At 41.3% G+C, this 16,395-nt stretch overlaps 1 protein-coding gene across 1 annotated transcript in view; it reads right to left on the reverse strand.

The window, feature by feature from the left end:
- The window catches only part of LMAN1L (lectin, mannose binding 1 like), a 101,998-nt gene that overhangs the window by 72,929 nt on the left and 12,674 nt on the right, over window positions 1-16,395 (reverse strand). Inside the window, exon 5 of the mRNA XM_075859426.1 lies at window positions 16,132-16,193. Within this exon, the coding sequence (XP_075715541.1) occupies window positions 16,132-16,193 (62 nt within the window). The remainder of the gene's footprint in view (window positions 1-16,131; window positions 16,194-16,395) is intronic.

The raw sequence follows: 16,395 nt of genomic DNA on the forward strand, positions 1-16,395 counted from the left end.
CAAAAAGCGCAACTTAGGCCAGTATTCTGGCACAACAACAAATAATAAATCTGCCTCAAAATCCTCATCCTCAGTATTGTGTGGGATTTCCATTCAATATAATTCTACTAATGATTGGATAGCAGCAAATTATTGCTTCAGGTTTAACAATTCAGTTAAAGGGTTATTCCCATTTTAGACATTTATGCCATATCCACAGAATTCATTCTTCAGTATAAATTGGGATATACATGGGACCAGCAGAATGAAGCGGATTTCTCTTGCGTGGGTTAGAATGTGTCTTTAATATTGCTTTCCTTTGAGAGCGTGAAAAGACATAACTTGTGGAAACTGTGGTACTTCCATAAACTCCTCATTAATATTCCAAAAATTGCATTAAATGTTAGCCTAGTTAATAGTAAACGGTTCTGTGCATAGAGGGATGCACTTAAAAGGGCTCCCATAATTCCAAAAACTAAATATCAAACAGCTGTAAATATACGTTAGGTGTAGTGCAGCCAGAAATTAACCTGTGTTTGGAGTCTTCCATTCCTCTGCATGCCTTCTTAAAATACATATTTTTGGTCTACACGTCTACTGAGTGGCTGGCTCTTCCTAATGCGATACTAAGGCTTTATTCAGACAAACATGTCAAATTGGCACTGAAAAACTGCCATTTTTCATGGCCGATTTGCACCCGTGCGGTACCCATTTTCACGGATCCATCAAAACAGACAAAAATAGGACGACCTATTTTTCAACGGTCGTTCACACGTTCCGTTAAAACAATGGCCGTGTGATTAGCCCAATAGAAATACATTCCGTCACACTGACGATTTCATTGTTCATCTGGATAAAGCCTAATCCTGTGCTTTGTGTTCTAGTCTCCCATATATATATATATATATATTTCTTCTGTTTAAGTTCCGCTTCTGGTTTTGGCTTGAAAAATAAATGCAAAATCTGCGCTGTGTGAACAGGGCCTTACAGAAAGCCTGTAAGCAACCACAAGCTGCTAGACAACACTAAGATGTCACTTTTGTCTAATCAGACGTATTACAAAGTTATATATGTTTTCATGCATACTAACAATTTATGATAAATCCAAATTATAATGGTAGGTACACTTTAAAAGTAGGTTAAAAAAAAATAACTCAAAGTGCAACGTGTTTGCGATGTAAAGAAGCCCCTAATTGGGTTCATGACCAGCAATCAGGAAGTGGTATAACACAGATCCTAGTTCTTAACAGAATAGTGTTCCCAGTAAATGTTTTCAGATACTGGCAAATAGGTTTGTCAGAGAGTAAACACAATCTATAATCTGTAGATACAACACATATAGTACACTAGTAATGGCTTGATGAAAAAGACACAATAACCAGGAGGTCACGGATCTATCCTTTATGAATAGAAAAGTCCTACATGCATATACTAGAAGATGACAAACCCCATGGACAACGTCTTCAGTTTTTTCACGAGCACAGTGATGCTGTGTAGCAAGGGTTAACAGATGTTCTTAATTTAAGGCAAGGAAGACACTGCGCATATGTGCGTGGGGACATCATAACTTGGAGGGGATGAAGGGAACCATATGGTGTGTGTGCTACTCTCTCTTAGGAGGGGGTATAAAACTGCACCTATCAAATACGTACAAATAAACAGAGAAACAAGGAGGAAATATTGCCAAAATGCTAGAACTTTTTTTCTCGCCATCCCTGTGTTTGTATTATCAAATATTGTATAAAAATAATTTGTTGTATTCTTTTAGGTTAGCAGAATGCTACTAATGTAACTTGTTTTGTCACAAGCTAGAAGGAAATGAAGGGTGTTACCATTCTGAAACAGTTCCAATCCTGTTTTGGAAAAAAAAATACAAAACGGAAATACAGACCACAAATGCACAATGTAGTAGCAGCCCTATAAAAGTAAACTTTTTCATGGGCCAATGGTTGGTTGAACGAGCGCTCGTACCCGATTATTACCTTGTGTAAACCAGGCAAAGACCAGCTGATGAACGAGCAAACGTTCAGTCATCGGCAGATTGTACCTTTTATGCGAATGAAAAAATGCCCGCTAGTCGGCAGCATGATGCAAATGTATGGGGTTGAATAAAAAGAACCTTAACAGATTCCCGACCGCTGGCTGTGTTTTCACGGCCAGAGGTCAGGGTCTCTGAAGTCCGCCGTATAGACCAATTACGGCGGGACTTCAGAGACTGTGCACGCGCGATCGCGTGCACACAGCCCTGTGCCCTGGCTGTTGCTAACAGCCATGGGCACTGTGCAGAGTGTCAGTGGCCAATCTTTTGGTCCCTGAACATGTGATCTCTGTGACAACCAATCACAGCGATCACATGCATTTCTATGTAAATATAGTGTGAACGCAATCGCGTGCACACAGCCCTGTGCCCACGCTGTTGCTAACAGCTCTGGGCACTGGGCAGAGTATCAGGGACCAATCTGATGGTCCCTGAACATGTGATCGCTGTGAAAACCTATCACAGCGATCACATTTGTTTTTATTTTAAAATTTCTAGCAGCAATTCTCCGGCCTCTTTTCTTCTCCTCACACATTGTTTCAGTGTGAGGAGAAGAACAGACTTGAGAGAATTGCTGCCGGAAGAATACTGTGGGGGAAAAAAATACAGTGTTACATATCAATACATTCTCTGTAAAGATAGATTTCTATCTATCCATACAATCTATCCATCTATCTTTTATTATATTAGAATAGGCAGGTAGGGAATATAGAATTGCATATATATCCACATATATACATTACCGTTCAAAAGTTTAGGGTCACTTAGAAATTTCCTTATTTTTGAAAGAAAAGCACAGTTTTTTCAATGAAGATAACATTAAATGAATCAGAAATACACTATATACATTATTAATGTGCTAAATGACTATTCTAGCTACAAACGTCTGTTTTTTAATGCAATATCTACATAGGTGTATAGAGGCCCATTTCCAGCAACCATCACTCCAGTGTTCTAATGGTACATTGTGTTTGCTAACTGTGTTAGAAGGCTAATGGATGATTAGAAAACACTTGAAAACCCTTGTGCAATTATGTTAGCACCACTGTAAACAGTTTTGCTGTTTAGAGGAGCTATAAAACTGACCTTCCTTTGAGCTAGTTGAGAATCTGGAGCATTACATTTGTGGGTTCGATTAAACTCTCAAAATGGCTAGAAAAAGAGAGCTTTCATGTGAAACTCGACAGTCTATTCTTGTTCTTAGAAATGAAGGCTATTCCATGCGAGAAATTGCCAAGAAACTGAAGATTTCCTACAACGGTGTGTACTACTCCCTTCAGAGGACAACACAAACAGGCTCTAACCAGAGTAGAAAGAGAAGTGGGAGGCCCCGCTGCACAACTGAGCAACAAGACAAGTACATTAGAGTCTCTAGTTTGAGAAATAGACGCCTCACAGGTCCTCAACTGGCAGCTTCATTAAATAGTACCCGCAAAACGCCAGTGTCAACATCTACAGTGAAGAGGCGATTCCGGGATGCTGGCCTTCAGGGCAGAGCGGCAAAGAAAAAGCCATATCTGAGACTGGCTAATAAAAGGAAAAGATTAATATGGGCAAAAGCACACAGACATTGGACAGAGGAAGATTGGAAAAAAGTGTTATGGACAGACAAATCGAAGTTTGAGGTGTTTGGATCACACAGAAGAACATTTGTGAGACGCAGAACAACTGAAAAGATGCTGGAAGAGTGCCTGACGCCATCTGTCAAGCATGGTGGAGGTAATGTGATGGTCTGGGGTTGCTTTGGTGCTGGTAAAGTGGGAGATTTGTACAAGGTAAAAGGGATTTTGAATAAGGAAGGCTATCACTCCATTTTGCAACGCCATGCCATGCCATACCCTGTGGACAGCGCTTGATTGGAGCCAATTTCATCCTATAACAGGACAATGACCCAAAGGACACCTCCAAATTATGCAAGAACTATTTATGGAAGAAGCAGGCAGCTGGTATTCTATCTGTAATGGAGTGGCCAGCGCAGTCACCAGATCTCAACCCCATAGAGCTGTTGTGGGAGCAGCTTGACCGTATGGTACGCAAGAAGTGCCCATCAAGCTAATCCAACTTGTGGGAGGGGCTTCTGGAAGCATGGGGTGAAATTTCTCCCGATTACCTCAGCAAATTAACAGCTAGAATGCCAAACGTCTGCAATGCTGTAATTGCTGCAAATGGAGCATTCTTTAACAAAAGCAAAGTTTTAAGGAGAAAATTATTATTTGAAATAAAAATCATTATTTCTAACCTCGTCAATGCCTTGACTATATTTTCTAGTCATTTTCCAACTCATTTGATAAATATTAGTGTGAGTTTTCATGGAAAACACAAAATTGTCTGGGTGACCCCAAACTTTTGAACGGTAGTGCATATATATATATATATATATATATATATATATATATTTATATATATATAGCAATAGCGGTTTAGATATATATATATATATATATATATATACACACACACATACATACATACATACATACAGTGAAGGAAATAAGTATTTGATCCCTTGCTGATATTGTAAGTTTGCCCACTGTCAAAGACATGAACAGTCTAGAATTTTTAGGCTAGGTTAATTTTACCAGTGAGAGATAGATTATATAAAAAAAAAAAAAAAAAAATCACATTGTCAAAATTATATATATTTATTTGCATTTTGCACGGAGAAATAAGTATTTGATCCCTTTGGCAAACAAGACTTAATACTTGGTGTCAAAACCCTTGTTGGCAAGCACAGCAGTCAGACGTTTTTTGTAGTTGATGATGGTTTGCACACGTTAGATGGAATTTTGGCCCACTCCTCTTTGCAGATCATCTGTAAATCATTAAGATTTCGAGGCTGTCGCTTGGCAACTCAGATCTTCAGCTGCCTCCATAAGTTTTCGATGGGATTAAGGTCTGGAGACTGGCTAGGCCACTCCATGACCTTAATGTGCTTCTTTTTGTGCCACTCCTTTGTTGCCTTGGCTGTATGTTTCGTGTCGTTGTCGTGCTGGAAGACCCAGCCACGAGCCATTTTTAATGTCCTGGTGGAGGGAAGGAGGTTGTCACTCAGGATTTGACGGTACATGGCTCCATCCATTCTCCCATTGATGCGGTGAAGTAGTCCTGTGCCCTTAGCAGAGAAACACCCCCAAAACATAATGTTTCCACCTCCATGCTTGACAGTGGGGACGGTGTTCTTTGGGTTATAGGCAGCATTTCTCTTCCTCCAAACATGGCGAGTTAATGCCAAAGAGCTCAATTTTAGTCTCATCTGACCACAGCACCTTCTCCCAATCACTCTCAGAATCATCCAGATGTTCATTTGCAAACTTCAGACGGGCCTGTACATGTGCCTTCTTGAGCAGGGGGACCTTGCGGGCACTGCAGGATTTTAATCCATTACGGTGTAATGTGTTACCAATGGTTTTCTTGGTGACTGTGGTCCCAGGTGCCTTGAGATCATTAACAAGTTTCCCCCGTGTAGTTTTCGGCTGAGCTCTCACCTTCCTCAGGATCAAGGTGAGATTTTGCATGGAGCCCCAGATCGATGTCGATTGACAGTCATTTTGTATGTCTTCCATTTTCTTACTGTTGCACCAACAGTTGTCTCCTTCTCACCCAGCGTCTTACTTATGGTTTTGAAGCCCATTCCAGCCTTGTGCAGGTCTATGATCTTGTCCCTGACATCCTTAGAAAGCTCTTTGGTCTTGCCCATGTTGTATAGGTTAGAGTCAGACTGATTAATTGAGTCTGTGGACAGGAGTCTTTTATACAGGTGACCATTTAAGACAGCTGTCTTTAATGCAGGCACCAAGTTGATTTGGAGCGTGTAACTGGTCTGGAGGAGGCTGAACTCTTAATGGTTGGTAGGGGATCAAATACTTATTTCTCTGTGCACAATGCAAATAAATATAATTTTTACTATGTGATTTTCTTTTTTTTTTTTAAATATAATCTATCTCTCACTGGTAAAATTAACCTAGCCTAAAAATTCTACACTGTTCATGTCTTTTTAGACCATACCGAAGAAAAATAGAGCTAATAGTCAAAATATATAAGAATATAACACCTTTATTGTACAAAATAACATACATTTAAAAACACATAATAGTAAGACTCTAGTACTAGTACTGTAGTGATATAGATTTCAGCACGATAATAACTGAATAGAACGATGTAAAAACATAGAGTATAAACTGCATATACTTCCCACAAGAATTGTATATAATATTACATCCACAGTGATTTACAAACTGATAGTCCACAAAGCACTCCAAATTATATAAGTATAAGGACAATTACCGTCAGAAGAGAGTAGCATATGGAAAAATCAGTATTTTGTAGTCAGTAGTTAGATGATGCAGTCTTACCCATTGTAATGATCAAAAGATGTTGTACAGGATCGTGCTGGATCCACCACAGATCACCCCAACGCGCGTTTCGCTTTATCAGTTGCTTCCTCAGGGGGTACATAAGGTACCAACTATATCTGATGCTTATATAGTGTTTGAATGGGGCCATATCTATCCGCTGCATCGCCGAGATGACTGTCGGCGCATGTCCGCCGACGCGACAGGAAGCGAGGCAGGCCCCACTTCCGGCTCCACATGCTGGAGCGCACGCCCGGATTCCCGACGCGTAACGGGAGTTCCGGACATGCCCAGTGCATGCCATGAAGCCGGAGGGGGCCGTGCAACGCCGTCCGCCGCAACAACAGACATGCGCACGTCATCTGGGGGATGAGCGGATTAGAAGGTAAGTGGATGCAGGTCTAAAAAAGAAATACATATGTGACCAACGTTTGGGGCAGTTCTATAGATGCAGCAATATAATTATCTCTTAAAGGACAATTATTGATCTGGTGGCATAAGAGAAACTAACAATAATGTGAGAGAAAGTGGTAGGTGCACAAAATAAAATATGCCTGTGTTATATGGCAGCCCAAATATAAAAGTTCCGTTAATACAAATTTAATATGAGCAACGTGACATAGCAGTGCCGAATATATGACAGCACGAAAAATGGGATTAGCATTAACCCAGATACGGTATAGTGTCCATACAGAAGTATAGATATATATACCCTAAATACTAATGTGAATAAAAAATACAGAATGAATGAATAAAAAGAATGAAAAAAAGTGAAAAAAGTGAAAAAAATATATAATAATAACTGTGAATGAAGACATCACGAAATAAGTGATGATATATTTTATGAATTGCAAATAAATACATAATATTAAAGAAAAAGACACATTCATAATAGCAATAATAAATGGCTACATAAATAAGGGGTTTAAAAGCCCAATTATAAATCACATAAACCAACAGATCAAAAAAGCAATTTGCATAACATGTTGCCCTAATAGAAAAATTATCCCTACAAACCACCATGTTTATTGAATAAGGACATTCCATAGATAGAAATAAATAAGGAATAAATAAATGAAAAGAAAAGTACAAAAATATATATAAAATATATATATATTGGCGCCATCTATAGGCCATAATACAGAGTAATATAACAATAATTCTATCAGGAGAAATTGATGTATCTTCGTTTTCACAGTCTTCTGTTTCTCCATAGTGTTCCAATGGCTCAAATAACACTCCCACCATACAAGACAAGCAGACAGAGCGGACCAATAGAAGGATACCTAAAATAATATCACAATACAAAAACATAATTAATAACAAAATACACTTAGCAGTAGGGATTATAAGAAGGGAACAAAGCTCTGTGTCTCATTGAGTCCATCGGGTTTCATCGTTCCCAGCAGGACGATCCACTTGCACTCCTTTTGTGCCAAAATCCTCTTCATATTGCCCCCTCTGATGCCACAATGGACTCTCTCAATCCCCCGTATAAGTAATGTTTTGGGACTACAATCGTGATGCACTTTAAAATGTCTCGGTAGTGTCTTTAACTGTGTAAGGTCATCTATCTCTCTTGCCCCCATAATGTCACGCACGTGCTCTCTCGTGCGGACCCTCAGCTCTCTCGAGGTGAGTCCTATGTAGATTTTGGGGCATCCACATGTGGCATAGTATACCACATGTGTTGTACTACATGAGATATACTCCCTAATTTCGAACACCCTCGTTCCATCGACCGTGGAGAAGTCAATTGCACGGCAGATGTTGGCACAGGATTTGCAGTCTCCACACGGGAAACATCCCTTTCTGGGTCCTCGTGACCCAAATGGGCAATTGTGTTGAGGTAGGTAGTGGCTCTTCACAAGGAAATCTTTAAGATTTCTTGCTCTTCTGGCTGTCATCAAGGGTCTTTCTGATAGACCCTGTGCCAGCTGTGCCAGTGGCCCATTCTGAGATCCGAACCGCAGCTGGCACAGGGTCTATCAGAAAGACCCTTAATGACAGCCAGAAGAGCAAGAAATCTTAAAGATTTCCTTGTGAAGAGCCACTACCTACCTCAACACAATTGCCCATTTGGGTCACGAGGACCCAGAAAGGGATGTTTCCCGTGTGGAGACTGCAAATCCTGTGCCAACATCTGCCGTGCAATTGACTTCTCCACGGTCGATGGAACGAGGGTGTTCGAAATTAGGGAGTATATCTCATGTAGTACAACACATGTGGTATACTATGCCACATGTGGATGCCCCAAAATCTACATAGGACTCACCTCGAGAGAGCTGAGGGTCCGCACGAGAGAGCACGTGCGTGACATTATGGGGGCAAGAGAGATAGATGACCTTACACAGTTAAAGACACTACCGAGACATTTTAAAGTGCATCACGATTGTAGTCCCAAAACATTACTTATACGGGGGATTGAGAGAGTCCATTGTGGCATCAGAGGGGGCAATATGAAGAGGATTTTGGCACAAAAGGAGTGCAAGTGGATCGTCCTGCTGGGAACGATGAAACCCGATGGACTCAATGAGACACTGAGCTTTGTTCCCTTCTTATAATCCCTACTGCTAAGTGTATTTTGTTATTAATTATGTTTTTGTATTGTGATATTATTTTAGGTATCCTTCTATTGGTCCGCTCTGTCTGCTTGTCTTGTATGGTGGGAGTGTTATTTGAGCCATTGGAACACTATGGAGAAACAGAAGACTGTGAAAACGAAGATACATCAATTTCTCCTGATAGAATTATTGTTATATTACTCTGTATTATGGCCTATAGATGGCGCCAATATATATATATTTTATATATATTTTTGTACTTTTCTTTTCATTTATTTATTCCTTATTTATTTCTATCTATGGAATGTCCTTATTCAATAAACATGGTGGTTTGTAGGGATAATTTTTCTATTAGGGCAACATGTTATGCAAATTGCTTTTTTGATCTGTTGGTTTATGTGATTTATAATTGGGCTTTTAAACCCCTTATTTATGTAGCCATTTATTATTGCTATTATGAATGTGTCTTTTTCTTTAATATTATGTATTTATTTGCAATTCATAAAATATATCATCACTTATTTCGTGATGTCTTCATTCACAGTTATTATTATATATTTTTTTCACTTTTTTCACTTTTTTTCATTCTTTTTATTCATTCATTCTGTATTTTTTATTCACATTATTATTTAGGGTATATATATCTATACTTCTGTATGGACACTATACCGTATCTGGGTTAATGCTAATCCCATTTTTCGTGCTGTCATATATTCGGCACTGCTATGTCACGTTGCTCATATTAAATTTGTATTAACGGAACTTTTATATTTGCGCTGCCATATAACACAGGCATATTTTATTTTGTGCACCTACCACTTTCTCTCACATTATTGTTAGTTTCTCTTATGCCACCAGATCAATAATTGTCCTTTAAGAGATAATTATATTGCTGCATCTATAGAACTGCCCCAAACGTTGGTCACATATGTATTTCTTTTTTAGACCTGCATCCACTTACCTTCTAATCCGCTCATCCCCCAGATGACGTGCGCATGTCTGTTGTTGCGGCGGACGGCGTTGCACGGCCCCCTCCGGCTTCATGGCATGCACTGCGCATGTCCGGAACTCCCGTTACGCGTCGGGAATCCGGGCGTGCGCTCCAGCATGTGGAGCCGGAAGTGGGGCCTGCCTCGCTTCCTGTCGCGTCGGCGGACATGCGCCGACAGTCATCTCGGCGATGCAGCGGATAGATATGGCCACATTCAAACACTATATAAGCATCAGATATAGTTGGTACCTTATGTACCCCCTGAGGAAGCAACTGATAAAGCGAAACGTGCGTTGGGGTGATCTGTGGTGGATCCAGCACGATCCTGTACAACATCTTTTGATCATTACAATGGGTAATACTGCATCATCTAACTACTGACTACAAAATACTGATTTTTCCATATGCTACTCTCTTCTGACGGTAATTGTCCTTATACTTATATAATTTGGAGTGCTTTGTGGACTATCAGTTTGTAAATCACTGTGGATGTAATATTATATACAATTCTTGTGGGAAGTATATGCAGTTTATACTCTATGTTTTTACATCGTTCTATTCAGTTATTATCGTGCTGAAATCTATATCACTACAGTACTAGTACTAGAGTCTTACTATTATGTGTTTTTAAATGTATGTTATTTTGTACAATAAAGGTGTTATATTCTTATATATTTTGACTATTAGCTCTATTTTTCTTCGGTATGGTCTAAATTAACATGGAGTAGTCTTTATGGTAAAATATGGGGGGGAGTTGGTACTCTAAACTTCACCTAGCCTGTAACCAATTTGCGTCCAGAGTCTATCTATCTATAATCACTGTTCATGTCTTTGACAGTGGGCAAACTTACAAAATCAGCAAGGGATCAAATACTTATTTCCTCCACTGTATATACCAGTTAGTTTGTGTGTTTATAAAGAAAAAAAATTAAAAAAAATTTGTTTGTTTAGTGTTAGTGACGTTATGGCGAGGAAGTTATTTAGCGGTGAGGAGGCATACGCCATGCTGTGGTCTGAGTCTGAGACCGCATCAGAGATGGTGTCGGAAATGGAACCTGTTGTAGGCGGTGACGATGATAGCGTTACTTCAGATTCATCTTCAGGGGACGTTATCCCTGACGCAGTTGAAACTGCAGAACATGGAAGCGCAGGGCCTAGTAGCGCTGTAGCATGGGGCAGCCTGGTCCCTCAAGTTCAGGCTCTTGTATGGGCACCTGCTCCATCTTTTGGGCCTAGAATCCACAGATTTACTGCCACTACTGGCATAACTGTGGACAATACAAATTTTGTCCAAATGGATTACTTCCATTTATTTATTACTGACGACCTCCTAAATATCATTGTCCACGAAACTCATTTATATGCCGCTCAGTATATAAGGCAGAAACCTTCATCCACCCATGCCAGAGATTGGACGCCCACCAATTTGCAGGAATTAAAAAAAAAAATTGGGGCTCACCCTAAATATGGGAATTGTCAAAAAGCCCTCCATAAGATCGTACTGGTCAACAAGACCCGCCCAAGCCACCCCAGTGTATTCTGCAGTAATGCCCAGGTCTCGTTAGGAGACAATAATGAGGTTCCTCCACTTCAATGACAACGCACAGGCCCCCCCAAGTACCGATGCAAACCGTGATCGGTAGTTCAAAATAAGACCGCTAATAAATTCCCTCAATAATTAATTTCTGCAACTCCCGAGCCGAATGTAAGCTTGGACAAATGCCTCCTCAACTTCCATGGAAGACTTAGGTTTCGCCAATATCTACCTTCCTAAAGGGCAAGATGTGGCATTAAGCTTTACAAATTGTGTGAAAGCGGGTCAGGATATACCACCGCCTTCAGGATTTATGAAGGGCGGGACCGCACAATAAATGTTCCTGAATGCCCCCCTGATCTTTCCACCAGCAGTAAGATCGTGTGGGAGATCATGCAGCCTCTGCTTCACAAGGGGTACCACCTGTGCTGCGATAATTTTTATTTGAGTGTGCCCCTGTTTAGGCATTTGCATGCTGCAAGGACTGGGGCATGTGGTACCATGCTCAAAAACCGAATTGGTTTTCCGCAGCAATTAGTGGGGAAGCGCATGGTAAAGGGGGACTCCTGTGCTTCTGCATCTGAGGAATGGCTGGCGGTCAAGTACAGGGATCCCAAAGATATATATGTGCTAAGCATGATTCATACCGCAGGAACAGTGGCAGTGAGGGAAAGAGGGGCAACATCGGACAAGCACAAACCAGTGAGCGTGTCCGAATATAACAAGTACATGGGAGGGGTGGATTTAAGCGACCAGGTTTTACAACCCTATTTAGTAAAACGCAAAACAAAAGCCTGGTACAAAAAAGTGGCCATTTATCTTTTACAGGTGGCAATCCACAATTAATTTGTGCTCTATAAAAAAAAACAGAGGCAGAGACACATACCTGGATTTCCAGGAGAAAATTATTGAAGGCCTCATTTTTGATGTTCAGGACACCAGAGAATGCCCCCAGTCTGAGGATGTCAAGTGACTGACAAAGACATTTCATCACTCGCATTCCCTCAACACCAACTAGAAGCAACCCCCAGAAAAAGTGCCGCGTCTGCAGAAAAGACGGGCACCGCAAAGATTCCCGATATTTCTGTCCCTTATGTCCCTCGCAACCAGGCCTGTGCATTGACTCATGTTTTAAAAAAACACTACACTTCTGAATTATTAGATTTTAGTTAATTAGTTGAAAATATATTTGCCCTACATTACATTTTTATTTTTCCCCTGATTTTACTCCAAGGGTGAGGGAGGGAATGGGTGGGTGGGGGGTGGATGTCATGTTTGCATATTCTCTAAAGTTCATCTGCTGGAGAGCTCCATTTGCATAAACCTGCAATTTCTTATTTTAGGAACCCAAAAAAAGAAATTCTCATTATACCCCTAGATGAATATTTTGGGATTTCTGCTTCAAGAGCAGATATTTTGGAAGTGTTCTAGAAACTCTGTTGAGGTTTGTAAAACCAGCTTAGAAAAAAAGGCGATTTGTGAAATAATCTTCTTCTATCGTATGCCGTCCTAGATCTCTATGTGATAAATAAGGTACACATATTTGGTATCCCCATGCACAGGAGTGGCAAAATGTGAAAGGAGATTAATTTTGTCCGTGGTCTATACTGTGTGTGAAAAATGCTGGCATAAACTGACGCATTTGCTAAAAAATTGCTAATTTTATTTTGTTCCATCTTATTCAAGAATCTTTCAGAAGAAAACTGGACTGTCTAAAAATATGATAAACCCCTTGAAGAAAACCTTGTGGGGTCTACTTGTGTGAATGAAGTAATTTACGGGGTGTTTCTAATGTTTAAGCAGCATTAGCCCCCCCAGAATACAGTATGCTGCTATAAAATAAAATGCAGAATTTCTGGACCGAAAAAGCTAAAAAGCCTCCTTTTATGCCAAGCCCTGGCACATGCCCGCACAGTGAATAAAGCACACATATTTGGTATCCCCATGCACGGAAGTAGTGGAAGAATGTGAAAGGAGATTAATTTTGTCCGTGGTCTACACTGTGTGTGTGTGAAAAATGCTATCATAAACTGACACAATTGCTAAATTCTTGCATTTTTTTCCAATTTTGCCCACTTTAGAGAAGAAAATTAAAATGCTGTATACTGACAAATACCACTAAAACAGCCCTATCTGTCCTTTAAAAAGTGTGTAAAATTCAAAGATGAACTTTAGTCATCTGCACAGTTATAGTCATCTAAAGAAGCGCATAGCAAAATTGTGAAATTTGCTCTGCTCATTTAGCTGTAAAACAGCCTAGTCCTTAACCGGTTAACACACAGTTTCACAGATGACAAGAAAAATTGGCTTATATTTATACCCAGAGGCGTAGCAAGGTTCCCCAGCACCCGGGGCAAAGATTCAGTTTGGCGCCCCCCCTCCCTCCGAATCTCTTTCCCGACATTTTCTTCCCCCTAGCCATGTGTACTTTCTCTACCAATCAATGAGATGTCATTTTTTTTCACCATTTTTTTTTATGTAACTCGAGCATAAAACCATTTCTACATTTTACAAGCAATATAGTTATATAAGGGAGTTACCATAACAATAAAAGAAAATAAAGTGGTCTAAAACAGATTACATAATTGAGGCTAATGAGACTATACGGTGATATAATGAACAGCTTCCTCTTGTAGGTAGCGCCACACACAGCCCCCTGTAGATAGTGCCACACCACACCCCCTTGTAGATACTGCCACACATTCCCCCCAGGAGATACTGCCACACACGCCCTCTTGTAGGTACTGCCAGCCCCCCTGTAGAAAGTGCCACACAGCCCTCCTTGTAGATATTGCCACTCTCCCCCCTTGCAGATAGTGCCACATACACACACCCCACTAGTAGAGCGTGCCACACACACCATCCTGTAAATAGCACTACACCCCCCTCCTTGTACATAGCGCCATTGGAGCTCGTGATGTCACTGTCCATATATGGATAGTGATGTAAGGGGCTTCTCCAGGAGCGGAATCCACAGGAAGAGCGTTGGCAATATTTTGGCCGGGGATTCCTACATACCTACCAACTTTCAAGTACCACAAAGAGGGACCGATGTGGTGCGCATAGTAACACAGTATAATGCGATCTAGCTGCCCCCACACAGTATAATGCCCTCTAGCTGCCACCATACCGTATAATGCCCCCCATAGATGCACCCATATAGTAAAAGCCCACACAGATGCCCCCATACAGTATAATGCCTGCACAGATTCTCCCATGCAGTATAATGCCCACACAGACGGCCCATGCAGTATAATGCCCAATCAAATTCCCCCATATGGCATAATGCCCCTATAGTTGCACCCATTCAGCATAATGCCCCCATATAGTATAATTTCCCCATAGCTGTCTCATACAGTATAATGCCCCATAGAGCTTGATGCCCCCAAAGCTGCCCCCATACAGCATAATGCCCCCATAGCCGCCCCATACAGTATAATACCCTATAGCTGCTGCCATACAGCAGAATGCTCCCACAGCTGTCACCATACAGTATAATGCCCCTATAGCTTCCCCCATACAGTATAATGCCCCCATAACTTCCCCCATACAGTATAATGCCCCCATAACTGCCCTCATACAGTATGCCACCTTAGATGCCCCCATAGAGGCCCCTAGTGCAAGTGCTCTTGTAGATAGCACCAGTGTCCCCTGTAGATAGTGCCCCTATATTGTGCCACAGTGCCCATGTAGTGTCACACCCGCCTTGAAGTTAGCGCCACCGTCCCTGTAGATCGTACCATTGGGACCCCTCTAGGAGCGGAATCCCCAGCCAGAGTATAGGCTGGGGATTCTGCTCCTAGATGCTACTGTTCATATAAATCACAGTGACGTTAGGGGCTACTACTGGAGCGGAATCCCCTGCCAGAGCGTTGGCAATGGGGATTCTGCTTCAGAGGAGCCACTGACATTACGGGCTTTCCCGCGCACAGCGCTTAAAGTAGTTTCTGTGCCCGGGGAGTCCTCGGTGAGTGGAGGAGCTCCCTCTGCTCCTCCGCTGTAAACTAATGCTGAAGCAGGAAGCGGACTATTCCTTGCTTCATCATTAGGTCCAATGGTATCTGCGTCCCCACTGCGGGACATACCTCAGGCCGTCCGGGACGGTTGGGTGGTATGATTCCTCTCCTGGAGGAGCCCCTGACGTCACTGTCCATATATGGAGGAGTATTTAATTGTATTTGCACCCTGCCTGGAGCCTCCTCTACCTTCTCTCTCAGTTGCGCCCGGGGGAAACAGGGTCCCACCTGCCCCCCCCCCCTAGCTATGCCCCGGTTTGCTCCTAATAAGGAATCTATGGTGAGAACTAGAGCTTCCCATGTAAATTGTTATCTGAAAGTATGATGTTTGAAATCTTGTTTCTTCTGCATAATAAAACATTGACAGGAATTTGTATGGTTTGCTGCATGCACTAGCCTATGCGTGCATCGGGTGACAACAGCAGAACTCCATTGTCCACTAAGGGATCCCCGAGGCCCATGTATGGCCATTGACATAGATATCGATCTCGCTTCTTACAGACAAGTGATTTCATATATTCCATTAAACATGTTACTATATTTCAACTCTGCCAGATGTGAAAGTGAAATATTTGTTACATTTCTTGCTTTTAGTAAATATATTAATTAATGGAGGACAGAAAAAGAAATATGCTTTTGTACCAGACCTGCACTTACCGCAAGTGGTCATAGTGAAGCTTGCCGTTGTTGCCCACAATGACTATAGCTGGATTATTTCCCTGGAAGAAGCAAAATATTCAATGACCAATTTTTGTTCAGACAAAGGATCTATGAAACACATAAAGCTAGAGTTTTGAAGCGGCTCAAATATACACTTGACTCTAGCAGAGGGGCAAAGGATGAATATATACTTCTAGTTAGATGAGCAAATACTAATATTTTAAAGGCAAACAACATGGTAACGTTTGACGTTTAGCAGGC

This window comes from Rhinoderma darwinii, chromosome 3, assembly GCF_050947455.1.
Source record: "Rhinoderma darwinii isolate aRhiDar2 chromosome 3, aRhiDar2.hap1, whole genome shotgun sequence".
Lineage (NCBI taxonomy): Eukaryota > Metazoa > Chordata > Amphibia > Anura > Rhinodermatidae > Rhinoderma > Rhinoderma darwinii.